Source organism: Lagopus muta, chromosome 11 (assembly GCF_023343835.1).
Source record: "Lagopus muta isolate bLagMut1 chromosome 11, bLagMut1 primary, whole genome shotgun sequence".
Taxonomy (NCBI): domain Eukaryota; kingdom Metazoa; phylum Chordata; class Aves; order Galliformes; family Phasianidae; genus Lagopus; species Lagopus muta.
The window spans coordinates 18,904,526-18,917,845 of NC_064443.1; the positions used below are offsets into that span (position 1 = coordinate 18,904,526).

A 13,320-nucleotide genomic window follows, 5' to 3' on the forward strand; every position below is an offset into this window, starting at 1 on the left:
CTGTGGCATAAAAAAGACCCAAAACCACCCCTCCTAGTTTCCACACTTTCTCCACCCTAGTTCCACACACACAAGAATTACATACTTTATGTGTTGTGTTGGAGGCTTATTTTCCTCGCTATTGAGAGTCTGGCCACAGCTGTCCAGAGATGCTCAGTTCAGCTGTAATCATTATCGACCATAATCAGATTTTTGGCTCCTCTATCCAGGCAGCAGAGATTGCATGACCCACACAAGCAGTGTAATTATTGTCAGGAGGGGTTGCTGAGCCAGCAGCCTTGCCAACTGTTCCAACCCTTTATTTCATGCACCTAAATCATGTAGGTGTCAATTACTTAGTATTAGATACTATGTTTTTATAATAGTTTTATAATCAGAATGTGTCACCTGGATACAGGTTTTGGTTTTTACTTTATCCCTCAAATGCAAAGATTCTATAACGAAGGCATAGAACAGTGCTCCTCTCTGCTGGGTTCTGCTGTGGTTTCAGCTCTCTGCCCCACTGCTGCTGCTCCTGTATCACTGCTCACTGCTGCCCCGTGTGTGCAGTGCCATAGCTGGACAAAAGCAACTGCAGGCATTCTTCCACCCTGGCTTTAGAAGTTCCGACTGGTACTTGGATATTTGAGATCAGCAGATGAGGGGAACCTTGTTCCACATCTCTCTGCAAGTGCCTCTTGTTGGGAGCTGTGTCTGATCCTGCTGGGAGCTCACTTTCTCTGAATGAAAGTAATGGGGAGCTGTGAGGAATGGCCAGGGATCTGCACAGCACCTTCAGAAATGTCCGAGTAGCAAACCCACCCAGCATGCCAAACCCTTGGTCTCAGTGCTGCCAAAGACGTCCTCTCCTGCTCTGCTGTGTCAAAGTGGGAGCCCCTGGGAGGGACACCATCATGGGAGCGAAGTCATTTTTGTGTGTTAAATCTTGGCCCTTTGTAGCAGCTTGTGATTTTGTGCTTGTTTTCCTATGTGGGCACTCCTCCTCTTGCACGCTGTCCTATAGAACGCCCTCTCTATTTCTTCATTTGACTGTTCTTTCAAATCTGCAACTTAAAGCATACCAGTAAATAGCTCCTTTATCTTGCTGGCTTTTAATTAATTCATCCCTACTTCAGGTTCTTACTGTGCACCTCTAAAACTATTAATTAACACACTGTGCAGTATACTGAGAAAGTTGTTATCTAAGATGCCAGAGAAGATGAAAGAGTTTATTGCTGAGAAACAAAATAATAAAGGCAAAAGTGTGACTTCATCTGCCTCGATCGACAAGCACAATGTCAAGGGAGATGTGATTTTTCTTTTTTTAATTGTTTTTTTTTTCCCCAACCGAGCATAATAACTGTGATGTGTGAAATGCATTAAACCTGAGCGTTCCTTTGCTATGGATGTATTTATTGCTGTTATTGATTGATACTCGTTTTTTTCAACACTACCTGTGTGTTTATGAGATGCCCAGCTCACAGATGTGCTGTACCTCAAGGCAGCTCCCTTCTGTTTGGTGATGGACGTTTCAATGAGTACAGATTTTCATGACCAATCTTCCCTTTGCCAACATTTCGACTCTTTTGTTGTTCCTGTTTCAAATAAGCTGTTTCAGTGGAAGCTTTTTCTCCCAACGTCTTTCAACTCAAAATCAAAACGGATCCCTGCTCTTCACCAAGATAAACTGTAATTCCTTGTCAACATCATTTGCATTTCAGCCTGTTGTGTTTGTTTTTCTGAGTCAGTCTAAGCTTTTCCATGGTTTGTGCTGTTTTTGTTGTTTTCACACCCAATTGTCTGGTTTATTTGTTTGTTACTCCATGATGGTGTTTGCACCTGCTCAATGTACGGCCGTGCTCTGGCGTGCATTGTGTGTATGGGTCTATGAATGAAGCTGTGTCCCACCTTGACAACAACAAACTGTAGTTACACCTCAGGATGCCTGGAGGGAGGCATAAGTGTCTGCAAGGACGTTTGGATCGAGGTGTTTTCCATCCAGGCTGCCCCTTCAGTCTATGTGTATCCCCCAGCCCCTTTCCCATGCTCCCTGCTGACTGAGCCCTTCTCTTCTTTCTTCCACAGGTGGGCTCTGCATCGCTCAGTCCCTGAAAATCCCACAGGATCGCAAGGACAAGACCATTGACTTTGATAAAATCATCAAGCAGCTCTTAGAAACTCCCAATGCCAGGGCCATCGTTATTTTTGCCAACGACGAGGACATAAAGTAAGGATGGCTGAGGGAACTAATTCATTTGTGCTTGGTAGCCATGCAGAAAAAAGAAAGCAAGTAAGAACACAGATAACAAAGAGGGAATGCCTGTTGGTAGGAGCTGTGTGGGGTTATGGGTTTGCCATTTGCAGGGTCGCACTCGGCTCCTGCTGCTGCCTGGCCCTTTTGGCACCTCGGATCGTGCTGTGGGGAGAAGGGAGCGATGGGCTGCAAGGGGTGAATCATAGGGTGAATCATAGAATGGCTTGGGTTGGAAGGGACCTTGAGGATCATGAAGCTCCAATCCCCCACCACAGGCAGGGCTGCCAACCTCCACGTTTAATACTAGACCAGGCTGCCCAGGGCCCCATCCAGCCCTGGGTGAAGGTCTGAAGGTTTTTAATATTGTAGAATTACTCATGTGTTTGATGGCAGACCTGACCTTACCTCAGAGACATTAAGAAAATGCTCCTCCCTCCAAGCTCATACTACAGTGAGTAATTCCTAGATTCAGAGTGTATTTTATGACAGGTGATGGTTACTGATGATAAAGTGGCTTGGATGCTCGTGTCATTCAGATACCACCTGCCATTAAAATTATGTGCAGAATATTTTAAAAGCATGGCTTATTTCTAACTTAAGAATTTTAAATTAACCAGACATTTTGATGGTACTGAGAGGCTCAGTTCTCCAAAGTGAGACACAAGAAGTTGGGATAAAGTTTCAGTGAAGTCAGTGGGATTTCATTCTTAGGATAGAGGGTGAATTAAAAAGCAAGGTTCGATCTTTGCTGTTCAGATCGTGGCACGATGTGCCGTGAAATTTCTGGGTTCTGTTGGTTACAGAAATACATTCGTTCTGCAGTTGCCACGCACCGTTTTTTACCAAGCAATCGTATGTTGAAATGAAACTAAGTCGTGAACAAACTGTCCTCTTCTGCAGGCAAATCCTGGCAGCTGCCAAGAGGGCTGACCAAGTGGGGCACTTCCTATGGGTGGGCTCAGACACGTGGGGCTCCAAGGTGAGCCCATTGCTACAGCAGGAGGACGTGGCTGAGGGGGCCATCACCATCCTGCCCAAGCGAGCGACCATCGAGGGTAAGAGCTCTGCCCACCTTTTCTCATGTCTTCTTGCCTTGCTTCTTGTTTCCTGAAAACAAGAGGCACAAAATGGATTGTATTTGTTCTTTGTGTGTGTTTTTTTGGGTGGCTGTACCTGGATGTGGTTGTATTGGAAGGGTATGAAATACACTGAGCTGGTCTTTATCCCCTGGAATTTTCCTGAATGTCTGTGTTCCTCATCTGAGAACTATATGCTGTATCTGAAAAGCTACCAGCAGTTATCTATGTCACCTCAAAGGCAGTAAAACAAAATGATCTTAATGTGTCGTGTATGTATGCAGGAAGAGAAAATGCATTGCAGTTACATACCCCTCAGAAACAGCAGATAAACTCCATACTGAGGAAGTGAAAATTCAGGTTCAAGTCAGCAGTTTCCCTTTAACTTGTATTTTATTCAGATCATATGCTATATGTATTTATATTTTTTGTGTACTCTACCAATATATGTATTTGTAGACGTGCGTGCATCTGTATAAAGATTGAGGCACTTCTGTTACAGATTTCCTCCTTTCTCAGCATTTCTCTTCTCCCTGAAGTCTGTCTCAGATCTGTCCTTAGTTTGCTGTCCCCTCTGTGGAGATGCTTAACTATCCGAACAGCTTCCTCTGGGCAAACCAAGCATGCGATTGGAGTCCATGTTCTCCTAGACATGAAAAGGAAAACTCTTCATAGACACAAAGTAAAGAGAATGAACTCCTCTGTTGTGCATGGCATGTGAGTCCCTGCATGTGTTGTGCACACAAAAATGGGCTTTGGTGTCTTCCCTCACAGGGAAAGCAAACGTGTGCATTCATTTTAGCTGTGTATACGCTACCACCTCATTAGTTATTCTTCTCAGGTCCCTCATATTAAATTTTTGAACCTCAGAGGCATTTTTACATGTTATTTCTCCATAAATACGTAAAGTTGGTAGAGAATGAAGTGGTTTGTTTCTGAAAAACACAGCATTTTAATAATCTTTCCCTACTGTTTGCATTCATCCCTGAGGGCTTCTGACAGAAAATCTCAAAGTCTGCCAACAGCACACAGAAAGAAAAACTTTCCAAATGTGTTTGTTATAAAACATTTTCCTTCTGCGTTACAAGTTAAACAGTTTGGACATAATGGAGTTTTCTTTTGGCAATAATGAGTTACAACGACAGACTGAAGGGATGCAGGTACGGAAAGTTGGCTAAGTAACAGTTACAGATATCAGCACATGTAGTGCCTCGGAGGATGTGAGAGCATTGAGTCTGCACACAGCTTATTCCCCAACTATACTGGGCTTTTGCCTAAAAACTGCCTCGTTGCATTCTGCACTTGCACTCACACAGACTGCACGATTACTGTTTGTAAGGTTTGTGAGGCTTGAATTATATTTTGCCTATATATATAATTGCATGCGTTCTTCCACAGTTTCTGCCGTGCAGGCAGGTACATATTTTGAGTGCTGTTTTCCAGAAAGGGGAAAGCCATCAGCCGAAGGTTGGTGCCACGCTGGGTGTGAAGAGAGAGGCAGAGCACCATGTCCTAGAGCTGCAGTTCCAATGTCAATAGCAAATGATTCCTGAACGCTCTGTGACCACTAGAAAGGTTCAGGCTGGTTCTTACCTTTTTCGGTTTCGTTCATCCATCCCTAATTACCATCTGTATTTGCCATCTGCTTAGCCCTGTTAGGGGGAAGAGTAGAGGGATGGTTATGAGCGCAGAGCGCATTTCCCTTCTCCTGCGCAGTCATTCTCATACTGTCCTTCTCCAACACAACCCTCATGCCTGCCCTGCTGAGTGCTCCTCTTGGTGTGAAGCAGTTTTCCAGAATTCAACGTTTCTCCTTTCAAACCAATTCCATTTCTGTTTCATTCCCCATGAGAAGCATCCACTGAAATCAGTTACTTACAGGAAGCAAGGATTCCTCAGGTGATAGCATTTCTTTGCTTAGTGAGGCTGTTACCCGTATGGATTATCTTCCTTTCTTGCATTCAGACTGCTGTATGTGGTTTTGTTTTTCTTTCTGTAGTAATTTCATTTGGCATTGAATCCAGGAGAACTGGAAACAGACATTTTAACATTGTTCTTTTATCATCCAGCAATGAACATCTGCTACTAGAATTTAGTAATGTACTTCTGTGGGAGAATACATAAAATAAATGAAATAAGAAGCCCTGACTTTCCCTATAAATTGATGGAAACAAACTAAATTAGCAGAACAGAACTCAATTTGCCCTAAAGGAGGATATCTTGAGCAGTGCCCAGCCTGGCAGGCTCCTTTCCCTGCAGTGCTGCTGCCGACGGTGCAGCTCACGGGCTGCAGGCACCACGAGGCACCAGCTGCCTTCTGTTGGGCTCAGTGAGTGCTTCTCTGGTAGGAGTGAGTAAGGGGGCTGCCCTGGTTTTGCTTAAGAGCATTTGCTCTTGTGGTATGTTAGAAAAAGATTCCCAGCCAACTTCATTGGAAGCAAACAGCGGTGCAGCTTCCCCCGTCTAGAAAATATCACGTTGATATTAAATAAGTGATGCTGCCAACCTCTTCTCACACTTTAGGAAAAAAAAGTAAGTCTTACAGGCCAGGAAAAGTTAAATTGCATTGAAAATTAATGTGCCATCCTGTTAAAGCATACGTGGAAGCTTTGGATTATCAGATTTTTGACATTTCAAGAGCTGTTGGTCACAGAAGTCATAAGCTGAAATGGTCAGTTTACAGAAAAAGGCATTTTTTACTGCCACTCCTCTAGCCGTGGTTCTTGGATGCAGAACACAGACGTGAAGCACGTAGTGTCAGGCCCCAGAAGTGTGGTTATTTGTCTAGATGCTTGATGTCACCCTTGGGACAGCTTTTTCTTTGCCACAGCCCCATGGGGTGATTTAGGAAATCATTACATGAACTGAATTTGTTCCTCTTAAGTCAGTCTTAATATAGCCCGATTGTGTTTGATGTAATTATGCTGAAGGGATAAAGTTGCATCTTATTTGCATAATTGCAGTAGACAGTGAGCCAGAGGAAGTGCAAACTTAAATAGTAATCACAGCACAGAAACCTGTGTGTTTGCAACAAGCTCCACGGCCAACTTCAACGAAGCTGCAGCTTCAGGGAAACAGGCAGGGCGTGCGTGCTTCTGGAACAGCCATTGCAGCAGAGCAGCGTATTCCAGTTAATGTACTTTGAACTGCTCCCACAAAAAAGGCCTTAATGGTGCGTCCTCCTGCTCGTGGGCTGTTAAAACATCAGCCCGGTCCAGAAGCTGTGAGCACAGTGCAGCACTGCACGTAGCAGGGCTTGTGTTGGTGAGTTCCAGTTGCGTCTCGCTCCGAGTGTAGCCCTGCGCCGTGGCTGTGGAAAGGCACAGTGTAACCACACAACAAACAGCAGTGTTGGGGTGTGAGGAATAAAAAACAGTTTAAATGAAAGATAAAGGATGGGTTTTTTTTGTAATTAAAATTTGAACGGGCATCCGTTCTTATAATCATTATTATTATGTTCATTTTACAATAATATAGAAATGATGAACATCTGTGGCTCTGCGTGCACGTGATGTTCATAAAAGCAAAAGCGCAGCAGAAACAATCTGCAGAACATCTTTCTTCTCCAAAATGCATTTGGTGCAGTGTTCCCTTCTGCTGCTGTGCTCCTCAGCCTCTTCTTCATCCTTCCACTCAGTGTGAGCTGTGCGTGTGGGCAGGTTCCCATGTCAGCCCAGAGGACGCTGCTGGTCCTGGGGAGGTGCGGTGCTCTGAGGAGCAGCTGAGGGCTGCAGAGGAAGAGTTTGGGCCGTTCTGAAGCAACGATGCCATCAGGATAATGGATAAATGGGAGATGTTGAGGCGACTGTAACGAGCTCCCAGAAGTTCGATCACTGCAGGGAAAGTGGAAGCACAGCGGAAAATGAGAAGAAAGGCTGAGATTTCAAAACAGAAGTGTTTTGTGCTTGCCGTTCTGCTGAGCTGTTTGCCTCCAGACCAGCAAATTGCTGGGTTGGTTTTCCTTTCTCTAGGCAGGGATGGTCTAAGAGACCCTTGTTCGTTTGTCCTATTTTTCATTCCGAGCCCCAGAAGCATTGTAGTCAGTCAAAGCAGCCACAAACAAACAGTGCTAATGCTCCCTGCCCCCCGTGGCTCACCCCATTTCCAGCAACGGAGCTTCCAAAGTGATGAACCACAGCCCCACTTCTTTGTAGATTTAAATGAACTTCTTCCACGCTAATCACAAAGTGACCTTTCAGTATTCTGCTGCCACTTTGCTTCTTCATTTTTCGGTAGATTTAATATATTTTAGAGCATTTCCTTTTCTCATTATCACTGCTATGCCCAAATCTAATTATTCTTGTTATCTGCCCGGGGTAGCTGTCTTTATTACACCATATACGTGTATATAAGAGATATCAGGATGGCCCTCTGATTGAAGATGATAAGACTTCTGGCCTGGACATCGATTGAAGTTCTCCCTAGCAGGCAGCTTCCGAGTCAGGAGTTCCTAAATTCTGTCCCTGGAGAAAAAGTACTTCTTTCTGCCAGTGATAAGAAAGTGTCTGTGCCATGAGGGAAGGAAAAGCCTCATCCTTCTGGACTAGATTTGTGCAGTATTTGCCGAATTAAATTGGGAAGGCTGTTAGATGCATCTACAGGTGGGTATTTAAGTCAGAGGACTGTGTGATACTGATGATCTCTGGATGCGGAATGATGATCTTCTCTCCTCTTTCCCATCTTTTCTTCAAGTCTAAGCCATATCCACTTCAGATTTTAAATTTGCTGGTATCAGTCTTTAGTATCCATTAAGATTAAATCTGGCTCATTAGAGCCCTTGAGCAGCGTGACAGAGGAGTAGAGAGCACAGAGAACAGGCAGAGCAGGAGCATTCAGGATCTTGGTTCGGCATTTGGAGCGTATTTCTGTGGCTATTTATGAGGGCTGCTCTGAAAGCAGCGCCTCCTGTATTGCGATGTTGGCCCACCACATCAGAGGTGGACGTTGGTGGTTGAACCTTCCCACATCACTGTGCCACTCCATTTTGTTGCCGTGCGACGTTTGGCAGCAGAGGATCAGACTGACAGAATGGTGTGTGATGTGGAAGTGAGTATGAAGCAAAGGGATGGAATTGAGGTCCTATATGTGGAAAAAAAAAAAGCTCCCAATGGTGTTCATCAACGTTTATGGAGACTAAACAGTGGATGTGCACACAGTGAGGGGTGGCTGGTGCGTTTCAGCAGTGGTGACAATGGCAGCGGTCACCTCTGGTGGTGCACACTTTTGTTTGTGCTGGTGAAAATGCATGGCTAATGGTGGTGAGTGCATCGAAAAATACTGTTGTGCAGCTGAGAATTTTCTCTATCGGTGCTGTCGTGCTCTTTGTAACTGCTGTCTTTTCAGTGGAAATAAATAGGAGGCATTCCTTTTGGAGTTAACCTACATAATTGTTAATTGTTTTGAAAGTCTGCTGAAATGGTCTGCCTGTAGTGAAAGAAGTGTTGCTTATGGTCTGAGGTCAGAATTTGACGCAACAAAACAGTGACATTCAAGCAGATTTGAGATAAATGATTCAATTCCAGCAAGCGCTGCATGCGGCTGAGGTTTGCAGTCTCGTGAAGCACTCAGCTCTGAGGTTAACGGGTGGCTCAAATTCAGCACAGGAAAGTGCACAGCTATTTGAAAAGAAAACAAAACCCCAAACCAACAGAAGCATTGCAAATGCTGTAAACCAACATAAAACTGTCCTTGAATAGTCTGTTGCTTGTCTTCCAAAAAGATGGCCAACTGTGATTTCAGTGGTTTGGTTTTTATTCCCAACAAGAGCTGTTTTGCTTCTTTTTCTGTTTGAGCAGTATTATAGGTAGGAAAAAAAGCACTGAAAGAGTAGTGAGTCAAGGAAAAAAGAACAGAATGAAGTCATCTCTCACAGTTTAGTGGTTTCAAATATTTTACCTCCACATCGCCAGCCTACTGAGGTAAAGAGCTGCAGGTTCATTTTGCTCTGTGTTACAGACAGTGTTGAATTTTATCCAGTATTAACGAACCCAGTCCTGCTGTCCTGTACTCAGCTACAGCCCCCCTTTGCCCTGCGATGTTTTTCTGGGAGAGATGTGCTTGTTTTCTGCAGTGTTTACCCATCTCCTCCCTGAACAGAACAGAAAAGCATCGTGCACGTCCTGTCAATGTTTGTAAAGTGAGCAGTTTAGGATTCTTGTTGCTTACAGCCTGGCTTAGAGCTCATTACAGCGCTCTGTGCTTCTCGAGGTGCTGCCCCACATCCCTGGGACTGAGCTCTCAGCAGAGCCCACCTCTGGCTCCCACAGCCCAGCACAGGCAGTAGCAATGGGAGTTGTGCTGCTTTGTGGCAGTGGTTTGGGAGCAGCATTCTGTTTTGGATAAGTTTATCTGCATTCTTCCTGGGAGTAAACTGTATTGAGCAGCTTTGGAATTAAAATGCTGTGAGTACTCTGTGTTCAGATGTGCGAGGTGAGATGTGTCATCTGTTTAGGTGGGTTTCTTATTTCACCCAGTGCAGTTTATCAAATGGATGCTCTCAGTGGCACTCTGGGTCCCTTCTGACAAACCGCTCGGCTGCCCAAGTGCAGCCGAAGGAAGAATTTACCTTTCTGTTCTTCTGCCACTCAGAGCTCAAACTTGTTGAGAATGCATCTTTCCTAATGCTGATGAAGTCATTAATTGAATTTAAATTAGTTCTGTGGCTACGTGGGAGCCCAGGACACTCACAGCTGTGAAAAGTTTATTGCATATCGATCTGAGGGTGTTGGAAAGTCATTTTGGGAGGAGGATCGGCTGTGGTTCCTCTGGCTGAGTGCTGGCTGTCACTGCCTCTGCCCCTGTGCTGAGTTACAGAGTGGGGCACAGTGTGCCAGGATGGCTGGCATTGCCTTCCCCGGCTGGGGGCAGGAACCGTCCTCATGGAGGTGCAGGAGCACTGCAGTGCTTGGCTTTAAAGGGCTGACATGAAGGCCCTATGGAGGAGAGGTTAGTAGGTTGAAAGAGACAGTGCCCTAAGGGCAGCATTTTTTTTTAATATGCAGATATAGGAGAGTTAAGAAGCACGGCTTCTACAAAGTTCCAAATTAATGTTATGTTTGTAGTCTCAAATCAAGTTTGAAGCAGTACCTTCCTAAGGCGTAGCTGCTTCATGGAGAAGGTTTGATTGGACAAGGAAGTGCCTTACAGCACAGATTTAGGGACCTTATCCATGGCTCATTGAGAGGAATGGAAGGGCTCACCCAGCCCTGCTGGACGTGGGCTGTGAGGTGGGCAGCTCCTGAGCTGGGCCAGCTGTGGCTCACTCTGCATGTGCTGCTCCCTTAACTCTGTTTGGTGCGTTCCTCCCTGGGCTCACGTTGGCGTTTTCCTTTCGGTGTTCGTGTTTAGCTGTTATTTCAGGATGCTGGAGGTTGTGTGGGTGGTTGTGCTGAGATTCACGTGTGAACACACCAGAGCGGCTGGCACTGAAAGAAGAGAGAATTTGTGGGACAAAACTGTTGAGCTGCTGATCGCTGTGAGCGGTCTTTACTTTGAATCAGTCTGAACTGCACCTCCTAAGACCAGAGTTCCCCTCTGTGATCCAGCAATGAAGCTGCCTGTTGGGCACATCCAGACAGATATTTCCATCTAGAAGGAAAGCATCTTGTTTCCAGAAGCCTGCTGTTACCATGTGCCATCTCCCGATCTGCCTGCGCCTTGGTAGGGATGTCTGGGCACTAATGGGGACGTGCCATTGCAGCTCCACAGCTGACAGCCCTGCGCTGCCGGCAGCACTTCTGCAAGGACTCAGAGCTGGGGGCAGCTGAGGCTGGCACACAGCCACCCCATCCCTGTGAGAACAGTGCACGGCCAGCACACAAGGCAAATGCCTGCTTGTTGTTCAACCCCTCCAAGTGGACCATTAGGAAATCCTGGTGTTTTCTAGTGCTGTTAGTCCCTGCTTCCATGCAGAGTTATAAGACTCATTTGTTTGAATTCATTTTCCATCTGCTAGTAAAACTGGCAGGATTTCCAGGATCTGTAACGTATATAGAAAGACTTAGCAGCCAAAGTTCCTCTTTTGTTGTCCCCAGGGAGGGCTGTTAGGTAATACCAAAAGGTAAAAAGCAATCCTGAAGGTGTGCAAAAGGCTTTTCCCATGATCTAAAAACAAATCTCATGATCTCAAAGCTAGGAAAGGATTCGGCAAGGTGTTGCTTCGTGTCAGTCACTGCAGGAAGTCATTTCCTTTTGTATCCAATGACATTCTCTGGGTCTGGCAATGAGCAGTGCTCAATTAGATCTTTTCTACTGATGCTTAACTTGCAGGGAGGAAGAGTCCCAGTATGGCTTGGCTGAGCCATTTCCAACCACTTCAGAAATACAGAAGAAATTTGGCTGAGAGGGTCCAGAGGAGAGCCTCGAAGATGATCAGGGGACTGGAGCACCTCCCCTACAAAGACAGGCTGAGGGAGCTGGGCTTGTTCAGCCTGAAGAAAAGAAGGCTGTGGGGTGACCTCATTGCAGCCTTCAGTACCTAAAGGGAGCCTACAGACAGGAGGGGAATCAACTCTTTGACAGGGTAGATAACTGCAGGACAAGGGGAAATGGTTTGAAGTTGAGGGAGGGGAGATTGAGGTTGGATGTCAGGGGGAAGTTCTGTGCTATGAGAGTGGTGAGGTGCTGGAACAGCTGCCCAGAGAGGCTGTGATGTCCCGTCCATCTCTGGAGGTGTTCAAGGCCAAGTTGGATGGGACCTTGGTCAGCCTGGTCTAGCATTAAATGTGGAGGTTGGTGGCCCTGCATGTGGCAGGGGGTTGGAGATTCATGATCCTTGAGGTCCCTTCCAACCCTGGCCGTTCTGTGATTCTGTGGCTGATCTGAATTTTCAAGCACCTCTCAGAGAGGTGTGCTGTGGGGGTGAGGCTCAGGGGATGTCACTGCACTGACACAGAGGAGCTCCTCCTGAGCTGCTGAGCAGATCTGGCTCACGAGAAGTATAAAAAGTAATGTTTTAGTTTGTCATTTTCTTCAGGCATAGAAACAGGAGTCAGAAAAGATTTCGTCACCTTCTCCCACTCGCTCAGAGCAGTTTGGCACTGGGACCATGCCAGGCACAGTGCTCACGTTGTGGTTGCCTCCGCGACTCAGCGCAGGCAGTGCAGGGAGCTGGGATGATGCACCAGAGCTGTGCGAGGAGCACGAGCAGCCTCACTGCAGAAACAAAGGGGCAGGAGAGGTTAACGTGTTTGTTTTTTTACCTCCAAGGAAAGTAATATGAGCAGAATATTTCTTTCACCATTTGTATTTAACGTATTTTTCTAGTAAAGAAGGAATTGCAAGAGCGTTCTGAAATAAACTGTTTCAGGTAAAAACAGCCATGCATTTAGTTTTGAAAGCACCGCTCTGCAGGAGGGCTGGGAACCACAGGCTGCTCTTAATGGCATTTGTCATCTCTGATGTTTGGCTCTGGCAAAGCAGGAAGGAGTTCAGCACAGTGTGTAGCATTTCCAGTCCAGCGCCTGGTGGCCTACCCATAGCTACTGCCAAACAGGCCATCAGGGATGCCACTGTTTGATCAGAAGCACTGGTGGTTTCTCCTAGTGCTGATTCCCACATGTGATGAGTTTGGTCCCAGGAAAGAGTTCTAAAGGGGGAACTTCGGGATTAGGTCCACAGACCTGACTGTTTATTTTCCTTTGCAATGATCACACCGTTTTAATTTAGGAAGCTTCAGACACTGAAATTGGGGGCAGTGAAACGCAGAATACAAATACAATCTGCTTGTGCCATAAGGTGATGGAAGAAATAAAAGGTTCCGTCATCGGCCGTTTCTACAAGGGTTATTTTTTGCAACAAGGAATTAAAATAGCTTCATATATTAGGAATTAAAACGAAAGAAACAACCCCCCTGCCATCTGCTAAGCAAATACCAGTGCAGCCCATTGGAGGAGCTTCTGTGCACGGAGTGGCAGCAGCCTCCCAGCCCTGCCCTGGGTCCTGTGCTGTGCAGGCACGAGGCAAGGCAGGTCCCTTGGGGCAGCAGGGAGGAGCTGGGACACACAGTGCCAA

The 13,320-nt window shown here is 46.0% G+C and overlaps 1 protein-coding gene across 6 annotated transcripts in view; it reads left to right on the plus strand.

Annotated features, from left to right (window-relative positions):
- Positions 1 to 13,320, plus strand: part of GRM7 (glutamate metabotropic receptor 7) — a 223,279-nt gene that overhangs the window by 110,245 nt on the left and 99,714 nt on the right. For all 6 annotated transcript variants that reach the window (XM_048957323.1, XM_048957324.1, XM_048957321.1 and 3 more), the window contains exons 3-4: positions 2,065 to 2,206; positions 3,134 to 3,288. In XM_048957323.1, the coding sequence (XP_048813280.1) occupies positions 2,065 to 2,206; positions 3,134 to 3,288 (297 nt within the window). The remainder of the gene's footprint in view (positions 1 to 2,064; positions 2,207 to 3,133; positions 3,289 to 13,320) is intronic.